Source organism: Ursus americanus, chromosome 4 (genome assembly GCF_024610735.1).
Source record: "Ursus americanus isolate L20-20 chromosome 4, mUrsAme1.1.p, whole genome shotgun sequence".
Lineage (NCBI taxonomy): Eukaryota > Metazoa > Chordata > Mammalia > Carnivora > Ursidae > Ursus > Ursus americanus.
Genome location: NC_142130.1, coordinates 21,514,783 through 21,536,502, shown reverse-complemented (window position 1 = coordinate 21,536,502; position 21,720 = coordinate 21,514,783). Strand labels below are relative to the sequence as shown.

Below are 21,720 nucleotides of genomic sequence, written 5' to 3'. Positions count from 1 at the left end.
CCGGGAGATGTTCTCGAGACGCGAAACCCGAGATCGACGAGACTTTGTCCACGCCCCTCCCCCTACCGGGTCCGGCCAAGACCCTCTAATTCAGGGTATGCGGCTACTTTGGAAACACGTTCCACGTCCAGAAAAGGTTTACTGCCTGGAGGGTCCCTCCTGACACAGGGAAAAAGGACTGCACTTGCCCCCCCCCCCATCCAGTTTCTGTATCCAAGGGGCCTCTGAGCGCCCCCCCCCCACGATTTCTTCTTTGACATTTCCAGAAGCTGTTTTCCTAATCCTCTTCCTGGTTCTTGTTATTTATCCTCTGAACCTTTCAAGTGTACAGGCAGTCTCTGGGTGGGAATCCCAGCCCCAGGCCTCACTTACTGGCTCAGCGACTTTGGGCAAGTGACTTAACCTCTCCCTTTCCTCCTCCGTAAAACAGAGATAAAAATACTTCCGTTCCTGGCTGGTCGTTGTGAGATTAAATAAGATCCATGTATAAATGGAGCGCTTTAGCCCAGCGCCTGGAGCATAGTAAGCGCTCAGAAAAGAGCAGCCGCACTTCCGGGCTGATGCTTGCTGAAAGGAGCTAGCCTCTGCATCTGAACACCGGTGTAGGCTCTTGCCCTCTGTGTCCCAAGGTCACTTGGCCCCTACACCTTCAGCTCCCTCAGAGACAATGAGTGTGACAGGACTCTGTAAAACAGCAGCGACTGAGAAGTGTCTGCCCTGACCCCAGGAACACCTGGGCCTTGGAAGGAAGGCACTCTGGGGCAGTTTGCTCTCCTGCTACTCTGCCTACTTCCCAGCAATTAGATGCAATAAGGCTGAAGCACAAAAGGGAAGGTGAGCCTAGAAAGGCCTGGATCTGGTCTTCCAAAGACTCCAGGGGAATTCTGAAGAGGGCTGGCACTGAGGGACTGTGATTCTGAGGGCATGCGGGAATTTCGCCTCGGGAGGTGCAAAGAGAAGGGGCAAGAGAATCTTCTTATTGCCTTTATTCCGTCGACGGCCCAGCTCACCCCACTGCAGGGCACAGGGCCAAGCTTTTACACGCTCACCCATGCTCTCTGTGCAGGCCAGTGCGTGCACAGACACACACACACACACACACACAAACACACTCACATACACATCCAAACTCTGGCTCTGAGAGTCAGTCTCTGGGGGCAAGGGGCTACTCCTCAGCCTGCCCCTGCCTGCCCTTTTATGACAGCACCAAGGGTGGGGGTGGGGCAGGGCCCTCAGCCCCCAGAACAAGTCCCTGTGCAAACTGGAGGTGCCAGCTGGCTTCAGGATGGGGTGTCACATTTCCCCATTCCCGGAATCCCCTCCTCCAGTTCCTGAGGGAGGGACTACTCTGCCTACCTGGGGGGCCAGACCCCTGCCAGGGCTGGGCCCTATAGAACCCAGGCTTTTTCTCCACCTGACCCTGCCAGGACCTCCAGCACTGAAGAACAGGGAAGTCTGAGGTGGTGGGGATCCCCCACTGGAGAGCAGGAAGGCCTGGGCCCTGAGGGGCTTGGGGAGGGGTCATCACCCCCTCTCCTAATCCATCTTCAATATGAAGAGGTTTGGGGCACACTTCCTGGGGAGGGAGCACAGGCCTGGAGGAGAAGTCCCAGTTTGGGCCTTCCCCAAACTTCCATCTTCTGGGCCACAGCCTAAGGCCAGGCATCCAAAAGTCCAAAAGTCCAGCCGGCTGGTCAGAGTCCCTGCACAGTCCTTGGGGGGCACCCACCCAGTGGGAGTCAGGTGTCAGACCTGCACGGGCAGCGTCTGGTTCATCTGCAGCCGCATGTCCTGGATACTGCTAAGGATCTTCTTCTGATGGCCAGCCAAGGTGACCCCGATCCGGAGCAGGTCTCTGCGGATGGACCAAGGGCAGGGTCAGTCCCTCCCCTCCTGCCCACCACTCTGGGCCCTGCTCAGGGTCCCCGGCCCTGCCCCTCCAAATCTGAGGCACACTCACTCTGCAGTCATCTGAGCCACCAGGTCAAAGGTCGCAAACCCTGCGCTGACAAAGCTCTCCTTGTACCGCCCCATCTTGATGGCATCTAGCCAGTCACCAACTGTCGTGAAGGTCGTGTAATCCGGGACCGTGCGGTCCAGGAGGGGCTGTGACATGCTGTGGGGAGAAGAGAGAGACTCGGTGAATCTTAACGGCAAGGGAAGCAGGGGTAGGGCTGCTGGCCCAAGAGCAGAGTGGGAACATGGGGCGCCTGGGTGGCTCAGTCGGTTAAGTGTCCGACTCTTGATTTCGGCTCAGGTCATGATCTCGGGGTGGTGGGGTCGAATCCTATGTCGGGCTCTGTGATCAGCAGGGAGTCTGTTTGGGCTTCTCTTTCTCCTTCTCCCTCTGCCCCTGCTCACGTGCCCCCCCCCCCCAATAAATAAATAAATCTTCAGAAGCAGAGTGGGAACAGAGGCAGAGATACTGACCCGGACTGGGCACTGGCGATAACCTTGAGGCTGGCAGCATTGCGGATGAGCTTGTCCAGGGTGTTGACAATCTGGGAGAATTTGGGCCTGAGGTTGCGGTCCCGCACCCAGCAGTCCAGCATGAGCTGGTGCAGTGCTGTGGGGCAGTCCATGGGTGGGGGCAGCCGGTAATCCTGCTCTACGGCATTGATGACCTGAGGAGAGAACAGAGAAGCCTGGAATGAGCCACCACTCTGCTTCCCAGCTGACTCCCACCCACCTGGCCACTCCGGCTGGCCCCACTCACATCCTGGTTGCTCATGTCCCAGTAGGGTCGCTCTCCATAGCTCATGACCTCCCACATGACGATTCCATAGCTCCAGACATCACTAGCAGAGGTGAACTTCCGGTAGGCTATGGCCTCAGGGGCAGTCCAGCGGATGGGGATCTTCCCGCCCTGGTGGGGGGGGCAGACGCCCTTCACCCTATGACTCAGGGCTGGTCCCCAGCCCCGAGCCCCTGCCTGGTTGGCCCCACCCCCGGTCTCCCTCCCAGCTGCTTCCTGTACCAGGGAGCTGGTGTAGGTAGGATCAGAGGGATCATCCTCCAGGAAGCGGGAGAGGCCGAAGTCTGAGACTTTGCAGACCAGGTTGCTGTTGACAAGAATGTTGCGGGCAGCCAGGTCTCGGTGCACGTAGTTCATCTCGGATAGGTATTTCATGCCAGCGGCAATGCCCCGCAGCATGCCCACCAGCTGGATGACCGTGAACTGTCCGTCGTTGAGCTGGAGGCAACGAGCAGGCTCAGGTGGGCCCATCACCTCCCTACTGGCCCAGGGCCCACCCAAGACCTTCCTGCCCGCCCACCTGTGCTTCCACCTACTCTCTCTGAGTCCTTGGAGACCATGCCTCACCCATGCCTGTGACTATGTGCAGAGTGCACTGAGTGTAAGCGGCCCACTGTGTGGCAGGTATCTGTATACAACATCCCAGTGAACCCCGGTGAGGATCCAAATAGTTCTTACCACTCTCATGTTACAACCAAGGCAGCTCAGACTCAGAGAGGGTAAGTAAAGCCTGAGGTCACACAGGCAATAAAGGGCAGAGTCGGGATGAGAACTTCGGTCTTTCTGGCTCTGAGCACCTGGCTGGTTTTCCTGCTCCAGGCCACCTCAGTAAGTATTTGTAGACTTGAAGAGGGTAGGGTCTGTCTGACCTTGTGGGAGGGGGTGGTCTGCCCAATGCAGCTCTCTGGGGTAGGGGAGGGAGAGGGGCTAGGGGCTGGCTCTTACCCGGAGGAAGGAGTCCAGGGCACAGTTCTCCATGAACTCGGTGAGAATCATGACTGGCCGACTTTTAGTGACCACGCCCTCCAGTCGGATTATGTTGGGGTGGTCAAACTGGCCCATGATGGAGGCCTCACTGAGGAAGTCCCGCCGCTGCCTCTCCGTGTAGCCCACCTTCAGTGTCTTGATGGCCACAAACACCTCCCTGCGGCCTGGCTGCTTCAGCCGACCCCGGCACACTTCCCCAAATTCCCCTGCAGGGCAGAAGGCACAGGTAGGAAGTGGCTTCTGGGATTGGCCCTGTACCCAGTGCATGCTGGCCCCCTCCTGGGGTAACACCCCCTTCCCCCCCACCTCCTCCCCATTGTGCCCTAGGGGACTCACCAGCTCCAATCACCTCCTCGATCTTGACACAGGATACATCGATTTCCTTGGCAAACTCCCGCACAGCCTCATTAGGGTCCTCATAGGTAAAAGGGTCAATATAAACCTTCATTCCAGGAGCAACTAGAGGAAGAAAAGGCAGGGATGAGAGGGGCCAGCTCTTTGGCCTAGGGTGGGGGACAGTGAGGGAACTCCTCAGGCCGCGTCCTCAGGCCCAGCATGCTGCCCCCCCACCCCCGCCATCCCTGATGGGAGCACATTTTGCACCCTCCCTCCTAAGTCTGCTCCATATCCCTCCCTGCTGGAGTCCCAGCTTGCCCCTTCCCCACCCCCTCACCGTTCCCTCCATGAGAACTAGTGACCATAAAGGCTAGACACGCAGGATTCTTATTCTTCTTTCTCCCTCATCTCTCGTCATGTCAAAACATCTCTCAGATTCATCCTTCCCCTCATTCCCACTGCCCCTGACCTTCTCCAGGCCTTCAACACTCAGACTATTGCAATAGTCTCCCAGCTGGGCTCTCTGCCTCTGGACTTTTCCCACCAAACTATCCTGCATACCTGTCTCCCTAAAACAATACTCACATTGTATTACTCCCCAGCTTGAGAGCCTTTCGGATTACCTATGGTGGAGTCAAGTCCAAACTCCTCTGCCTGTCTTTCACGACCCTCTAAGGACTGGCCACAACTACCCAGCCTTGCTCCCCGGCAGCTGTCAAACCAGTCTTCTCACTGCCCCCACAGTTGGGCACTCTCCCCACCCCACCCACTACCTTCCAGAGGCTCTTCTAGCCAGGAATGCTCTCCCCCCACCTCTCTAAACCATGCTCAACCGGCCTGGCTCAGCTCAGCCCAAGGCCACCTCCTCCAGGAAGCCTTCCCCTTTTCTGAACTCTTACTGCCCTTTGTAACAGGAACACCCAGCTTAACACTAAACTGTTCTCTCATCTTTTCTGTGTGTGCATATCTTGTCTTTCTCCTAGGATTAGCTGCCTTTGAGAGGGGTCGCTTCTCATGCTTGTCTGGGGCTAGCAGGAGGGAGGCAGGGGCTCAGGAAATGGCACTTGAGTGGAAGCAGGAGGGGCTTTCGGGACAGGAGTACAAGGGATGAAATCCCAGGCGGCGAAAGGATATCTCCAAGCCATGCAGGGACCAAGGGAACTTTGGGGGGCGGGCAGGGTCAGGATGAAGAGACAAACTCACTGTATTGCTGCAGCTTCTCTGTGTACTCCGAGTCAGAGCCGTGCCGCTGCTTCCTGGAGGGGGCAGGGTGGAGGTGCGGCCTGAGACAAGCCCGACAGCTCCCTCTGTTCAGGGGACACTCGGGCTCACAGGAGGGGCAGGGTGCACCGGGCATGGCCTGGTGCCTGGTCCCACAGGTAGTGGTAACAGCAGTTACTGCGTCTCTGTGCAAGGGGCTCAGTGGACTCGGTCCCTGAGGGGATCTGCCAGGGGACAGGCAGGCGATAGGATGAGGCCGGGGGTGTGGACTAGAGACGCTTTGGCAGCGGGTAGAGCCTGGGCCCACCAAGGGCCTCTGGGGCATGTGGGCTGCTCCAGGGAAACTCTCGCCAGCCCGTGGAAGCAAGCCGGGCCTGGGAGTACCTGAGGCAGACGACAGCGATGACCACGACAGCCACCACGAAGACAAGCCCGGCTGTGGCAGAACCCACGATGAGGGGAAGCTGCTCCTGGAGCTGCTGGGCACCTGAGCCTGGAGACCGGGAGGGGACTGGTTGAGCGGAGGGACGGAAAGTCTGAGGGGAGCGGGCACAGGGGCAGTGGGCTGCATACCTCTCTCGCTTGTGGTCTCAAACTCAGCTGGACGGCTGTACTGCCCATAGCCGGCTACGGTGCGGGCCCGGACCTGGACCACATAGCGGGCGTCCGGCCGCAGCCCGTCCAGCTGCACCGAGTTCTTCTGGCTGGTCACCGTGGAGGCAATGCCCTCACTCTGCAACACCAGGAGAAATGAGGCACCTCAGTGGCCCTGGGGCCCATCAGCCCCTGCTGCCCCCCAGGGCCCACCTGTGGCCGCCTCCATACCCAAGACCTTGCCCCCAAGGGCCCCTGACACTATCTGGGGTCATCTTCTCACCCCAAAGCCTCCTCCTGCCCCTCAAGGCTCTGACCTTCTCAAAGTACTTCATCTCGTAGTCCAGGATGACTCCATTGGGCCGCTCTGGGGGTGCCCAGGACAGGGTCAGGCTGCTGCCTGAGCTGCTGTGCAGATGTAATGTAGGCACTTCGGACGGGGCTGGGGGGAGATGGGGGCGGGGGCTCACAACGGGCTCCTCGGGCCCTGGCATCCTTCCCAAGGACCCGGTTCCCAGGGGACCCCTGGTGGTCCACTGGCAGGCCCCGGGCAACCGAAGCTCTGTGTGGGAGAAAATGACCCAGGCCCTACCCGCCCGCGTCCCCTCCTCACCAGCCTGGTTGGTGGTGATATTCACAGCCGCGTAGCGGGGGGGCAGAGGGCTCTTGCCCGAGACACCGTTGACTGCCTGCACCTCAAAGGTGTAGCGCGTGTGGGCCAGCAGGTGGCTGATGTGGACCCGGCGTTCTGTCAGGCCCAGCTGCCGAGGCACAAACTCCACATTGTCATCACAGCGAGAGCAGGTGGAGGCGCCCCCAGCCCCAGGGCCCCCGTGGCACTTCTTGCAGATGACGTTGTATAGGAGGTCGTCCCGGCCACCCAGGTCCCGGGGCTCGCTCCACTCGAGGATCAGTGAGGTCTCATTCACATTGGAGATCACACCCCGGGGGGGAGATGGCACCGCTGCAGGGAAGGTGGAGGGAGAGGGCAGTGAGCTAGGGCCCCAACACCTCCCTTCTATCCAGAGTTTCTGCGTGCTGCAATCAACTTCCTACCGCCTTGCTCTTGTCCCTGCTTTAACAAGCAGAATAGCTTTCCTACACTTCTCCACCAGGAAGACTCTAGTTAGCCTTCAAGGCTCAACAGGAGATGTCACCACCTCTTGGAAGTCTTCCTTGATCCTTTTCCTTCCTGTCCTCTGTACCCCCATAACACAATTCCTGGGCATCCTTCCAGCCCAGCACTTAGCACCTTGTATGCTCATTATCTATTTTCACAACTGTTTCTCCCACCAGGTTGCAAGCTCCTTTAGGACAGTGACTATCTTATTCTCCTCCACATCCCTGGCACCTGGCACGACGCCTGGCACCAAAGTCCAGAGCAGGGAGAAGGCAGGGCACTAGGCTGCCCCAAGGACGTGAGGCCCTTCTACAGTTGGGGTTCGGCCAGGAGAAGAGCAGTTCTACACGGCGGAAGGAGTGAGGGGCTAGCGGCCCCAGTGGCTCCGGATGCCTGGCAAGGAGCTAGTAGGCGCTTACTCAATGCTGGTGGAAAGGCTGAGCGGCTGACCTAGATTCTGGCTCGGAGCCAGTCACTTTTCAGCTGTGCCATGCTGCACACAACGTCGAACCTCCCCAAGCCTCAGTTTCCCTGGCTGGAAAGTGGCTATTCATAGCGACCGTCTCAGTGCCCCCAAGGGGAGGCCTGGAGTGGGGCCGAACAAGGCCACGAGTGTACTTACTGGTACAGGCGCTGTCTGCAGAGTCCGAATCCGCACGGTAGAAGTTACTGTGGCAGGTGCAGATGCTGGCAGCCGGCGAGCTGGTGCGGCTGTTGGGGGGGCAGGGGAGGCAGGGCCCCTCTCCCTGCTTCGCCTTGTAACTCCCAGGGGGACAGGCTGCAGGGAGAAGACGATGGACATGCTCTTCAGATCTGTGAGAATCTGGCCCTCTCCCAGCACGGGTCTTGGCCCCTCCAACTCCTAGACTGTGGGGGCTCTGCTGGGATTGCCTAACTCCAGTGCAGCTACAAAAGGCCCTTTTGCCCCGTGGAAACCCCACGTCAGCGGATTCCTCCCCGCCCCGGCCCCCCACCCCTCCCCGGGGGCCTCACGGGTGAAGACGTCAGCCCCATCACCTGGGCAGCCTGGGCTTGTCGAGGCAGGGAAGGGAGTGAGAAGGAAGAGGAGGGGTGGGGAAGAGACCACTGGCAGGCTGGCAGCAACCTCTGCTCTGCCAGGATGCCCCTGCCCCCTCCCTGAAACTTGAGGAAAATCACTCCTCGTACCCTCATGGCCACCCCAGAACAGCCAGAGGTGGGGCCTTGCTCCCAGGACCCGCCGCTCTCCCCACCCACCAGGAGCAGGGCAGCAGCTCCTTCCTGCCCTTGGGTAGGGGTGGGGGCTGAAGAGGGGTGAGAAAAAGATGGCAGGCAGGAAGGCTGGGGTCACCAGGAGTTCAGAGGCCTCAAAGCATCCACAAGGGGCACCCCAGGCCCCAAAGCGAGCCCAGAGCTGGGTGCCTAAACATTCCTTCTCAGTTTCCTCTCTTGCCATCTACCCTGGGGCTCCTGGGCCTGGGCTATAGGATTCTGCGTATCTATGACAGCCGTATAATTTATTATTCAAACCGGAATATTTTGAGAGTGAAAGAGGCCACTAGTAATAATCATGCTATGATGAGCATAAGCCAGGACCGCCCCAGACACATGAAAGCATATGGTCACTCTGTCCATACATGACTGCCCCTGGGGCGGTCATCCAGAGTGCGGAACACCCAGAGTTGGGGCTACCTCTTCTCTGGGGTCTAATCTCCCCTCACTAAGGTGATATTCCCCCCCCCCCCAGCTCTTTTGAGCCAGTGGGGGAGGGGGCAGAGGCCAGGCCAGGCTGGTTGCTATGGGAACCAGCATGCATTTCCTGCCAGGGACCTGCAGAGTGTTAGCCCCTCTTCAGGCTGTCAGGCTCATCACCCCCACCCCCTTTCTCCACTTAGGAAGAGGAAGTCTGGGGCAGGTTCCCATAGAGAAGTGGAGAGGGGCCGGGCAACGCACTATTCACCTTGCCATGACAACACCCAACATGGGGCCTCCCAGCCCCCTCACACCTCGGCCTGTGCTAAGAGCCAGCCCCCACCCCTCAGAGTTACAGGCTGCAAGTGCCAGGGCAGAAGGGACAGAAGGCAAGGCCCTTAGCATCTTGCCCTGCATGGCAGAGCACTTGACAAGGCTGTAGCCACAGCTCCCACATTTCCAGCTGTGACATCCTGAGTATAGTTGTTCTCAGAGCCTCCATTTCTTTACTGGCAAAATAGAGGAAGATAACTGGAATCTACCTTACAAGACTGGGATGAGACTCGAATGAGAACCCTTCGTGAATGGGTTTTATAGCTGGAAGACTAGTACACTGTAAGGACTTAGGAGTCTTGGCAAGCCACCACGGACAAGCCTCCTAGCCTCTCCTGTATGAAATAAGGACAAGAGAATCCCTGTCCCCCACGCAGCCCCAGGCTCCTGAGAGAGTCATGGCTAACACTTAGATGGTGTCTGTGTTGCCATGTGCCAGGCACTGTTCCCAGGGCTTCACATGCATCGACACACTCAAGCCCACTACGAGTCCACAGAGGAAGCACTACTATTGGCCCCATCCTGCACACGAAGAAACCGAGGCTCAAAGAGTTAAGTAACTCGCCCAAGGTCCCACAGGTGCTAAGTGACAGAGTTAGGACTCAGACTTCAGGGACTGGGCCCCTGACCTCTGTGCTGAAAACACCGCCTCTCAAAGAGCAGATGAGACTCCACGGTGAAAGGGCCAAGCGTGAGTGCCCACAGCCCCTGACCCCACAGCTCTGGGGCCCCGCTAGTACTTCCAGGGTGGAGCGTCCACTTGCGGCCAAACAAAGCAGGCATCTCTGCTGGCTTCCTGATTCTCTGATCAGGGGCCTCCTTACCAAGGATTCTCCGTGTTTCTCTACCTGGCTCTTTAGTTTCTTTTTTTCTCTTATGATTCTGGTGCGTCTCCTCATTTTCTCTCCTTTCCCTCCCTTCTGCGGCACACTCTATGCACTTGATACCCCTCTTCCCTTTCGTCCCTCTGCCTCAGACCTGAGGCCAGAGTGCCTTCACTGGCAGGTAAGAGGCAGTAGGACTTTGGCCCAAGTGCTCCCCTCCCCACGCCCCAGCCAGTCCCCACTCACGGCGGCACTGGGACTCCTTGGCAGCTGGCTCGTGGCCGGTGGCACAGGTGCAGGCTCCCACGGGCACCATCCATTCCCCATCGCCGTTGCAGTACAGCTTGAGGGGCACGGACACCTCCACGGCATTAGCGATGCAGGTGCCGGGGGCGATGACCAGAGAGGTGGGCTCAGCCCCCGTGAGGGTCTCGGGGAAAAGCGCGAAGCCCGCGGTGGTGGATGCACACTTCTTGTAGAAGGCACGCACAGAGATGAGCGACATGCAGGCACCCTGGTCCTGGAAGGCCAAGTAGAAACCGGCCTTGGAGAGCGGCCCGAAGCTTCGCACCTTGGTGTTGACACGGCCGGCATCAAGCCGTGAGAAGCTCTCATCAGGCGCGATGGTGTCCACCTTCACATAGGGGTTCTCCATCCAGAAGGGGGAGGAGGCCGAGGCCACGTCGCTGTCAGCCTCGTAGTAGAAGAGGTTGAAGGTCTCTTTACAGGAGCCAGGGATGTTGGGGATGCTGTTGCAGTCGCGCACGGTGAACTTGAGCTCCACGTAGACGCGCTGCACCTCTCGCCGCCAGATGAACCCCGTGCGAAGCCAGTTGTTCTGGCTCGACTCTCGCACGTTACACACCTGGTACGTGCGGATGGGGTTCATGGCCTCGTCGTAGCCGCTCACCTCTTCCCACTGTGCGCGGACCAAGTGAGAAAGACAGAATGAGCGCCGACACTTGCCAGGCGCGGACCACATGCCCAGACCCGTATTCGCTTCACAGAGATGCCTCTGTGGTATACCGGCGGAGCACGCAGACTCCATGGGTTCAAATCCCAGTCCTGGCTGTGTGACTACGGGTTGAGTCACTTAACCTCCCTGTACCACAGCTTCCCCATCGTGGCGACAATGAAGACGTATTAGAATAAATGACTTTATGAACAAAGAATTTAGAGCATTTGATAAGTATTATGGGACTATTAGATACAATATTTGTTATTTTTATGCCTCACTGTCATTGTCTACGAAATGGGGCTGATCGGACATAAATGAGACGACAGGGAATCAAATCAGTTTAATATATATAACGGGCCTGTAACCCTGTCCCGTATGGAGCAAGCAATCAAATCAGTTTAATATATATAACGGGCCTGTAACACTGTCCCGTATGGAGCAAGCATTCATTGAACGTTGGCTCTCACTACCGCATGTAACCTCCACTCCAACTCCGTGAGCAGGTACATCTGCTGCCCCCACTCTACAGAAAAGGGAGCCAAGACTCTCAAAGGTAGAGACTTGCCCAAGGTCACACAGTCAGGTCTATGAATGAGGGCCTGGAGTGCCATCCCACCCCAGAGTTTCAGAGCTCAGTGGAGTTGTGAAGGCCATCTAGGGAGGTTAATTAGGATATTTTAGAAATGTCAGAACTACAGGAATTTAACAGTTAAGAAATGGAAGCCCAGAAAAGTAAACTGCCTTGCTAAAAGTCACAGAGCAAGTCAGAGATCTGGAGCCAAGGTTTCCTCATCCCCAAGCCAGTGCCCTACTCAGGGACCCAGGAAGGAGGGAGATGGCTAGAGAAGACATGCAAAGAGTTGTCAGGCAGGAACAAGATGGCTATAGGCTGAAGGCAGGCTGAGGGGTGGACAGAGGGAGAATGGGACAAAGATGGTGTGTGTGTGGGGAGGAGGACACCGGCAGGCTGAGGGCTGAAAGGGTGAGAAACACCCATTGGCAAAGAAGGCAGGTGACAGGTGCAGAGGATGGGAATGGAGCAGGAGGTGAAACTGATAGGCAGGGGGCAGAGGCAGCCCTTCTCCAGCCCTGGTGAGGTGAGGGGAATGGATGCTGGAGGAGGAAGTGGCGGACTTGACAACCAACACTCAGGGAAGATGGTAGGGAAGGCTTACCCCACTTTCTGGATGAGATGTCCATGCCAACTCTGACGTCACCCATTTTGTGTCCATGAGGGTTTCTGGGGAGCAACAAAAGAACAAAGGTCAGAAGCCACGCTCAGGATGGGAAGAAATAGGACACCAGAGAATGATTCCCACCAAGGACCATCCCATCCCACCCCACCCCCTAAGTCCTCGAAGGTCTCAGCTACCCTCCCCTGGAGAAGACCCTGCAGCCATCCCCAGAAACGTCATAACCCCAAAGACGTGAGCCATCTAGTCGGCCAGTCGGAGGTGGGTGTCTGCTACTGACCCCAGAGGCAAAAGCCAGGGCCAGCTCACACACCTACAGGCTCGGCTAATCTCCACACAAAGGGGTAGCAGGCCCTTTATCCTGGAACAAAGGACCGTGTGCTTCAGACCCTGCTGCCCAGGCCTCCCCTGACTCCATTCCCAACACAGAGGCCCGGCTCCACACATGCCCAGGGGAATGCGAGGGCAGCTACAGGGCAGAGCCTGCTCCCACCCAGCCTCCCACTCAACCACCTCTGGGGAATGGAGCACGAATACTCTTTGATGGTGGGCTGAGGGCCACCAAGATCCAGACCAGCTCCTTGCAAGCTGTTCTGTTCTTCCCACAATCCTTGGATAAAGGTGCTGTTGATGTACCCCTTTTACAGGTGACAAAACTGAGGCCCAGATAAAGTAAATATATGACCTGAGGTAAAACTGCTAGCCTTGGGGTGAAGGGTTGAAAAGTAGCAGACTCCACAACTAACCCCTAACAAGAGCACTCTGACTGCAGTGTAAAAGGAAGAACAGAGAAAGCCTAGAAAGCTCCTCTGTATCCTTTAAGTCTCAATCCAGCTGTCACCTCCTCCAGGAAGCCTTCCCTGAATCCCCAAATTAAGGTCAGATGCCTTCCTCTGTGCATCCAGGGCCAGGGGCTTTGTTACAGCACCGATCCTATTCCAAGCTTCAGTTTCTTATCTGTTTCCCCTTGCTCAGCCATAGGAGGGGCCCATTCACGTCTCTGACATAAACTCACTCCCTTAGGAATCAGGTTCTGGGTTCTGACTGGACAATTCTACTCTCTGAGAGGAGAGAGACGCCAACTCCTTTCTTCTAGCCTGGAAGCCAGGGCAGTCAGCAGTTCTCCCCTCTGCCATGAGCTGGAATAGGGCAGGTTGGGGCTACCCAGGAGGAGAAAGACCCAATCCCCACAGGTTCCAGGCTTATGGCCTTCACTGGTTTCCTGCAGCTGGGTCTGAGCTGGGAAGGTGGGTGAGGCAGCTGTGGTCCCAGACCCTCATGTAAGCCCAAGGGGGAGTGAGGTTCAGAGGTGGCTTGTCCCTGGAAGACCTGGCTGCAGGGTGAGCTATCCCAGCCTCATCGGTCGGTGGCCAGACAGGCCTCTCTGGGAGACAGACAGAGAGACACACACATTTGGCAGGGGGGTACGGGAGGCAAGGAGAGATGGGCAGAGGCAGGGGCCCAGAGACAGGCAGGGAGAGAGGCGGCGGGCTGCTCAGAGCTGGAAGGATTGCAGAGCCGGCTGGCTAGGACCAGACAGTGGGGTGGCCAGCTGAGGACTACAAAAGATGGTGAGGTGGAGACACAAGGAGGCCCGAGGAGACAGAGATAGAGAGGGAGGTTTCCAAGTAGCCTCTTCCCCAGCCAGCAGCCCAGAGTATTACTGTCCCTGGAGCCAGTCGAGCCAAACGCACCCCCTCCCCCCCAAGCCAGCCAGCCAGCCAGCCAGTCCGCCTGCTTGTCTGCCCGCTGCCCGCCACCCGCCCGCCCCGAGCAGGCAGGGGCTCCCACCGCTCCCTCGAGCTGCCTCCCTCCTCCCTCTCCCTCACTTCCTTCTGCTCAGTCTGTGCCAAACCCATCTGGAACTGTTTAAACCCAAATATTCAGCCCCCTCCCCCCTCCAGCCAGATTCCTCCACAGTTTAAAACAAGCCCTGCGCTGGCTCCAGAGGATGGAGGGGAGGGAGGGGACGGTGGGGAGGGGGAGGGGAGGGGGTAGGCAGAGGTGGAGGGAGGCTCTTCATTTCTGTTTAATTTCTGGGGAGCGGGAGAGGGAGGGGGCGGGGATCAGCCCTTGGCCATCGCTCAGCCTTGGCCATCGCTCAATCTCGGCACATTTTTCCCATTAATGAGGAGAGGACTTGGATTTCGAGTCATGTGTGCCCGAGGAAGGGCTCCGGTCACCCTGGTGGGGAGGGGGCTTGCTCTCTGGGGAAGGGGAGGGGCCGCTCCCTTCAGCAAGAGGGAGACCCTGAGGTGCCTGTGTCCCAGCCTCAGGAAGGGCATGGAAGGGGGTCCCAGAATCCATCTGTCTGTGGCATTGGGAGGGACAGATCCAACCCGACAGAGCCCACCTTTCCTCTGCTATGTGTGTGCCGCACACGTGCACGTACACGAGCTGGGGTGAAGGCTATGAGGTACAGGAGACAAGGACAAAAGAGGACTGAGTGAGCAGTCTCCAATCTCCCCAGCTGCCAACCGCACCCCCATCCTCCCCTGCCCCCCATGTGGCTGCTGGAGGGAGACCAGAAGGCAGACAGGCACTCTCTGCTACAGGGCTCTGTCAGGCCGGAAACCCCACCGGCCCCTCCGAAGGGAGCAGGGAAGTGGACAGCAGGCCCGGGGGCTTTCGGGACTGGGGCTTCAACGCTCAGAAGTGAACCAGCACCCCTTTCAGGTTGCCAAAGGGCCACGGAGAACGGCCACGTGGCGGCAGCTGTGCGGCTCTTGCCTGTGCACAAATACACACACGCACAAGCATTCCCCAGTTCTCGGGCTGGGCTCCTTCTCTGCCACTGGGGCCAGAGAATGACAAGTCAACACATATGGTGGACAAAAACACACGGAGCCACAGCCGCCCGCAAACACACACACACACACACACACACACACACACACACAGAGCCACGGTCTGCCTTTTTCAGACACGCAGATGCATACGGCACAAACAGATTCGTCTCTTAGACATTCACATACCGCGAAGCTTTCCTATACACAGATCTGGTTTGCCTTAGGCAAACACTCACTCTTACGGTCTTCATGTGTGCGGATTTCCAGAGACACATGCGTGCATGGAGGGCACGCACACCGAACAGTACATTCTCCTTACACACTCAACTGCACACGATTGCCAGCCCCAAGTCACAGTCTGGAGTGTCGTGAAGTGCAAACACAAACACCAGTTTCTCCACACAGACTCGATGACGCGCTCTTACGCAGTCACACACGAGCGTCAGCGGCACACACGGATGCCCGTGGCACTCAAACGTGCCACAGGAGCACACAGACAGTGTTAATGCCAACGTCTACAGTGCGTACAAAGCCTCAGAGGTGCATTCTCCATGCACATGCAACACACACACACACACACACACACACACACACACACACATTGCAAGCGTGTTCTTTCTATGAGCTGAGTCTTCAGGCAAGATGGAGGAAGGGCTAGGAGAAGGCAGTGTCTGCTAAGAAAGCCGAGGGACTGGGCCAGTCTTGGCCCAAGGTGCAGGGAAGGAGCAAACCCCAGACCTGCTTCCTGTGGCTCTGGCCTAGGCAGGAGCTGTCACTGGTCACAAGACTGGGGGTGGGGCAGGGGCATAAAGATGATTCTGGGTGTGGCTGGGTGTGGCCTCCCCAGGTACTTCCCTGCCAGCACAATGGCACTGTCCCCAGCACTGAGCCCTTGGAGAGGGGTGGCATCATGAAGAGACTTAGCCCCAGGAGCTCTGGGCAACACTTCCACACATACGTTGGGCACCCAGCAAGAGGAGAATATCGTGGGCATCCAGCCTGTGTCTGAGGGCCTCACTGGGCGGCCCTGGTACAGCTGGGAGCCAGCCACCAATCCCGGTGAAGGCCCAAGTACACACAACCTTATGGAGCTACCGGACGCCACAGCACCCCAGGTCCCAAGTCACACAGAGCACACTGCTCTGTGTTGGTGAGACCCAGCAAATCAAAAAACCCCAGAGACAAAAGCAAGAAGCCCAAGCTCCAGATGAGGGACTTTAAGGTGGTGGGGAAGGTCATGCACCCAGGCTGGGCCAGCAGAGTGAGCAGGGGCAGGTGGACAGAGGGGTTGAGTCCAGACAAGAAGGCGCGTAGCCCTGCCTGCAAAGAGAGGGAGAAAACCCCATGCCAGTCCTGAGTTGGTCCCCCTCCTCCTTGATTGGGTCCCCACCTCGGCCAACCAACCCAAGGCATCTGTCTCATCTTCTCCCATCTTGTCCCTACCCTGCGTGTCAGTGAGTATACCTGCGTGTACCAAGCTGCACACTCAGGGTGGTCAGCCCAAGGAGGAGGGGGACCTGGTGGTGGGGGGCTTTTGCTGTGGGACCTAGAAGAGCCTAACTCACCCTGGGCTACCTCTCCCTTTCTGTGCCCATGGACCCTTGGCCCTTGAATCTGGGATGGAGGGGAGGGGAGCATCTCAAAACAGAGAACACATTTTGTTTTCCATTCCTCCCCTCAGATCGCAGGAATTTATAATTAAATAAACCTGAGAGGGAGAAGGGAGGAGAAAGCACAGAGCAAGGAGCCCAGATGCCTGTGTTCACCCATGCCCCCACCCTCATCCTGGCCTTGCCAGCCAGCCAGGACGTTTGGACAGCTAGCCCTTCCGTGAGGCCTCTGAGCCCTTCCCTGGGATCCCAGCCACCGTGGGTCTGGCCAGGGGTCTGGGGGCAGAAGGCAATAGGAGATCTGGGGCCAGGGCAGCCCGTGGGGCAGGGGGCCTCTCCCACCCCATCAGGTGCCCAGCTGTACCCAGGCGCCCTGCCCCCCACCTCCCCAGCTGCCCAATCCCGACAAACCAGTTTGACTCAGCACAACAGGCAGGGCTACAATTTTCAAACTATGCAGGCCTGGTGATTCAGCCTCTTCATGCTGTTTAATTAGTGTAAGGCCGGGTGGCGGAGGCCTTGCCCACGGCAGCTTAGGCTTTCGCTCCCTGCCGCGGAGGCCACCCCGGCAGCAGTTCTGGCTTAAAGGAAGGCAGTGACAGCAAACTGGTTCCCCCAAATACCTGCCACTGTCCTTCAGTGGCAGCTCTGAAGCGCCAGCTTGTGACAAACGGTGATGGGGTGGGGGGCAACTCCACAAGTGAGCCAGCCACAGAAATCCCCGGCCTGGTGTCCCCTCAGCGAGCACATCCTCGGGGGCCACGGCTGCTGCCTCGGAGAGACTCGGACTCAACATGCCTCCTTCCCTCGCCACCAGGTGCACTGCGGCGGGCGGTCCCCACCTCTCACACCTGGCAACCTCACACCTCTCTTTCTCAGAGGGTAGGCTCGCAGCAGACCTCCCCGTCCTATCTGAGGTGTAAGCACCCTACGGCCCAGACATCCTTCCTCATCCCACGCCTGTTCCTGGTCTGCTCACATTCCGGTTCGTGGTCCTGAAGGGGAGAAGGAGCTTGGCCTGGGGGACCGGGAAACACTACTCGTAAGGAGAGTGAGCAACAAGGTGGGCCCGTTTCCCTATGACTGAGGGTAAACCTGAGGGCAAAATCTTCGGGTGTTTGTAGGGGGAGGTAAGCAATCAGGGGGCAAGGGGAAAGGGGTTTCTTCCACCAAGGAGGACAAGCAAGGGCCCTTGCTCCATCCTCATGGAGAACTGATGAGGTCCTTGGATGCAGTCTTGGTGGACCCCAAGTGTGTAGGGAGTAGAGCAGCCAGGGGCTAGACAGCACCTAACCAGGGGATCCATGACGAAACAATACACGCAGCTCAGGACTCTGGGCCTAAATATAATGGCTCTCAGATGCAGAGAGCCAAAAGGCTCCCCTAGGCCCAGGGCAAACCAAATCCTGGCAAAGCCAAATGGAAGGTTGGAGCAAGGAGCCTGGATCCCCTACCTGTAAAGCTTGGGAGCAGGGAGGGTCCTACCTAGCCCTGCCCAGTGGCCATAGCCCAGGACCACCAAGTCTTCCCATCTCACCCTTCAGGCTCCTGACAGGGCTGGGGGATGGGAAGGACACAGAGACAGCTGCCCCTGACCTAGCTCTCATCCCTTCCCATCGCTCCCAGAGCTGAAGGGAGATGGAAGCGGGGAGACAACTTTCTCTCCAGATCGACCTTCCCCCTGTCACTCCCCCCACCCCTTCCTCTAACCTCCCTCCAGCAGGTAAGGCACACACCAGTTTGACTTCTGCCCCTCCCCAGGGGGCAGACCCTAGGACAATGATAATAACAGCTAATCCTTGAATAATAATGGCTGTGTGCTAAGCACCCCACACACATTAAGGACTCAATCTTCACTACAGGTCTAGGATTGTGGGTACTATCACTACCCCATCTCACAAGGAGGGAGAACAGAGTGGGTAGGCGTACTTCCGTGTGGGGGTCTCCCCAAAGCATCTCTCTTTTTCCTTTCATTGTCCCTCACACCAACTGAAACCCTAAGGTCTGAGGTGCGGCAAAAGTAAAGGAACCGGTAAAAGCCACCCGTGGAAGGCACTGCTACTTCCTAGGGGCACCCCACACTGGCCTGGCCTCCCAGACACCACCTACCCAGTCAGGGAGTAGCCCCAGACAGAGCTGAGGGGGGAAGGAGGGACACAGTTGGGGCCCTGCTGCCCTCTCTTTCCCGTGCTGCTACTGCTCGTGGGTCCTCTGCCTCCTGGTCAGCCCCTCAGCTCTTTGGCCTGGAGGCTGGATGTCAGCTCCCAGCTATAGCCTGCTGCTGAGGGTCCCCAGATTGTGAGAGGTGAGGAGGGGAAAGAAAGGAAGGAAGGAAGGAGTAAGCCTCTTCAGGTAGCCCTCGCTCACCTGACCCAAACCACACCCCCCCCACCCCGCTGTCAGCACCAGCACCCACCACATCTGACAACAAGGGCCCTGAGCCTGGCACACACACACAGCCCCATAAGCGCCTGTGCCTGTGTCGCCCTTCCTGGGCGAAGACACAGAGACGCAGACCTGGGAACTCCAACAGGCTCCCTGGCTCACACCCTTGAGGCAATCAACAACAAAGCCCCACACTGGTTTCTCATGCCTGAGATCCTATCACACACATGTGGGCGCGACCTCAGTGTGTCTGCTTGGATTTGCATGTGTCCGCCCGTGTGAATCGGTCTGTCAGCGCCGGTGGGCCCAGAGATAAAAGGGGTGGGGGTTCATAGGAACATTTTCCCATAGAGAAAACTAGAAAGCACCAGAAGATGCCCTTCTTCCAGAACTGTGCTCTTTTTTCCTTCCAACCTTTAAGTTTACCAATTGTGAACACACAAACAAACCAAGTTACACAGAATTCATATTTTTGTTCCTGTACTAAGAAAGCGACTAGATCTGCTGTTAAAGACTCCAAAAATAAGTGCTGTCTGTATTCCAATTTCCCCTAAATTTCTGGGTTGTCCTTCCCTCCACATTAAGGAAGGTTCTTTTACTCTTATTTAATGGCTCCAAAATTTCTGGAAACTCTGCGTGTGTGTATGTGTGTCTATTGTTTGTGACCAGTGTCAGCGCCTCTGTCTGCCACAGGCTCGTGTCAAGTGGCCCCATATGCATGAGCTCTCCCACCAGGGCCAACAGCACCCTGTGCACCCAAGCACAGTCGTTTGGAAGTTGGAGCTACTCCCCCGGCACCGTCTGAGTAGGTTTGACACAACCCGAGAAACTCGGCCTTTCCCACCGGCAAATGGGGCAAACCCCAGAACTTCGGGGGTTCAATGGAGACCCGAGCACTCGGACGTCCTGCCAGAGGCGGAGGCGAGCCGCAGAGCAGTGCGCACTGCCCGTGCACTCAGCACCTTGTGTGTAACCGGCGCTCCATAAACCATAAACAATAACAGGCCCCCGCCTCCCCACCCCCGCAGCCAGCCCCTGACAAAGCGGGGTGCACGCACTCACACCTCTCACAGTCAACTCCGACCGGTTCCTAACCAACGCCGCCCCCCAACCTGGGAGTCCCGCTTCTCCCCCACCCGCCACAGCCCCGCGGCGGCCTCAGACGCCCCCGCCTCGCCTGGTGGGTCGCCCACACTTCCTCGCCTCCCGGGGCCGCTGAGCGCCCCGCTTCTCCGCGGTGAGTGCGGGGTTCTCCCCCAAGAGCTCACAGCGGTGCCGTGACTTTCGGGGAAGCTCAAACCGAGTCGAGCTGCCCGAGATTCACGACCCGCGTACCGCGGGCCTCGGAGCCAGCTGGAGCCTGCGAGGCGGCTCCGGGGGCGTCCTCCCCACCCCATCCTCCGGCCCCCGGAGCGGCGCGGGCGACGGAGCCTCCTCCGACGTGCGCCCAGCCTGCATTTGACCCATCCCGCGGGTCCCCTCCGGCCTACGCTCGGGCGACCCCGGGCACAGTAAGCCTTGGACGCGCCCCCCGACGCCGCTCACCTTCCAGCGCCCGGCAGCCCGCGGGCAGCAGCAGCGGCAGGAGCAGCAGCGGAGGGAGCAGCGGCAGGAGCCCCGGCGGTGGCGGCGGTGGCGGCGGCGGCGGGCGGGCTCGGGCCATGGCCGGGGCGGGCTCCGGGAGCCAAGCCGGGCCGCGCCGAGCCGCGCCGCGGGCACCCGGGGAACGGTCCGCTCCGCGGGCTCCGAGGAACGCTCGCGTACGGTCCCAGGAGATCCGGGCAAGGAAAGGGTGCGATCCAGGCGGGCGGCTCTGGAACCGAGGCGGCGGCCCGAGCCTGGCGATGCCGGGGGATGCAGGCAGGTCGGACCCGCGGGAATCTGGACGGACCGGTCCAGGAGGATCCCAGGCACTGGAGAGCTCGGAGCCGGACTACTCCGGGAGGCGGGCCGGGGCGGGAGGGCGCAAGTGGTGGTAGTTCGGGGGCACAGTTATCTGGCGGTCTGCCGCGGGGCCGGCTCGGATCCGGGGCTCCGGGTGCGCGCGCCGTCCGGGGTCCGAGCAGGGATCTTCCTTCGCCGCTCACGTACTCACTTCTGGTGTCCCCAGCGCCGGCGCTGCCGCTCTGGGCGAGAGGGGCGGGACCGGCCTCCTGCCTGTCAGCACCATGGCCCCGCCCCCAGCCGCGGGCCGCCCACTCACAGACCGCCAGGCGCGCTGGTTCGGCCTCGGGAGCTCTCTGCTGGAGTTCAGTTGGCGGCGCCTCGGTCAGGCCCACCTTCGGGGTCTCCGAAGCCTGGAGTGGGCGTGGCCAAGAAAAAGATGAATTAGATTGGGCGGAGCTATACTGTCAATCAGACTGAAACCCCGCCTCCTGTTTCCCATTGGCCATTAGTAGCAGAACCTGTGTCTGAAGAGGTGCCAGTCACATACAACGAGCTGAGGGCGCCCCCCTGTGGCCCGTAGGTGCCCAGGGACGCCCCCACGTGGCTATCTTTTTTCCAGGCACCTCCATGAGTTTAGGCACTATCAAGGAGGTGCCCATGCGCAACACAGTCCTGAGACCACGGCCTTCTGCTCTTTTATCCATTCATTCATTCATTCAGCCGTTCTTTGAGCATGAACTCTATTACTGCTGGTACTATCGCAATAGACAGAGGTCTGCGTTCTCTTGGAGCTAGTTTAGTGGTGGATGCAGGCATGAAGTCATCACCGCAGAGTATAATAGGTATCATTATGGAAGAAAGAGTTGCCAGAGCACATGTGAGGGGAATAGCTACGTCTGGCCCTGAGTAAATGACATTTCAGCTAAAATATGAAAGATGAGTAGTAGGTGAAAGATGAGTAGTAGGTGAAAGATGTGTGTTTGGAGACAGGGTCGGGGTGGGGTGGCTGTTTCGGACACAGCAAACACACTTTGTGTGAAGTCCCAGCAGCAAGAGA

General features: G+C 58.4%; 1 protein-coding gene across 2 annotated transcripts; it reads right to left on the bottom strand.

Annotated features, from left to right (window-relative positions):
• Window positions 1–1,315: 1,315 nt before the first annotated feature.
• EPHB3 (EPH receptor B3) lies at window positions 1,316–20,881 on the bottom strand. 2 transcript variants are annotated; one of them, XM_045776674.2, is made up of 16 exons: window positions 20,322–20,881; window positions 11,975–12,039; window positions 10,088–10,760; window positions 7,636–7,791; window positions 6,507–6,857; window positions 6,211–6,335; window positions 5,873–6,032; window positions 5,684–5,792; window positions 5,282–5,334; window positions 4,079–4,201; window positions 3,701–3,948; window positions 2,978–3,193; window positions 2,717–2,866; window positions 2,431–2,624; window positions 1,961–2,116; window positions 1,316–1,855 (listed from the first exon to the last, which is right to left on the bottom strand). In XM_045776674.2, exons 1-16 carry the CDS (start codon window positions 20,437–20,439, stop codon window positions 1,747–1,749), a joined length of 3,006 nt encoding a protein of 1,001 aa, XP_045632630.2. In that variant the 5' UTR covers window positions 20,440–20,881; the 3' UTR covers window positions 1,316–1,746. The 2 variants fall into 2 exon arrangements, with proteins under 2 accessions (XP_045632630.2, XP_087717591.1); XM_087861465.1 differs by having other exon boundaries at window positions 2,717–3,193.
• Between the last annotated feature and the right edge of the window lie 839 nt (window positions 20,882–21,720).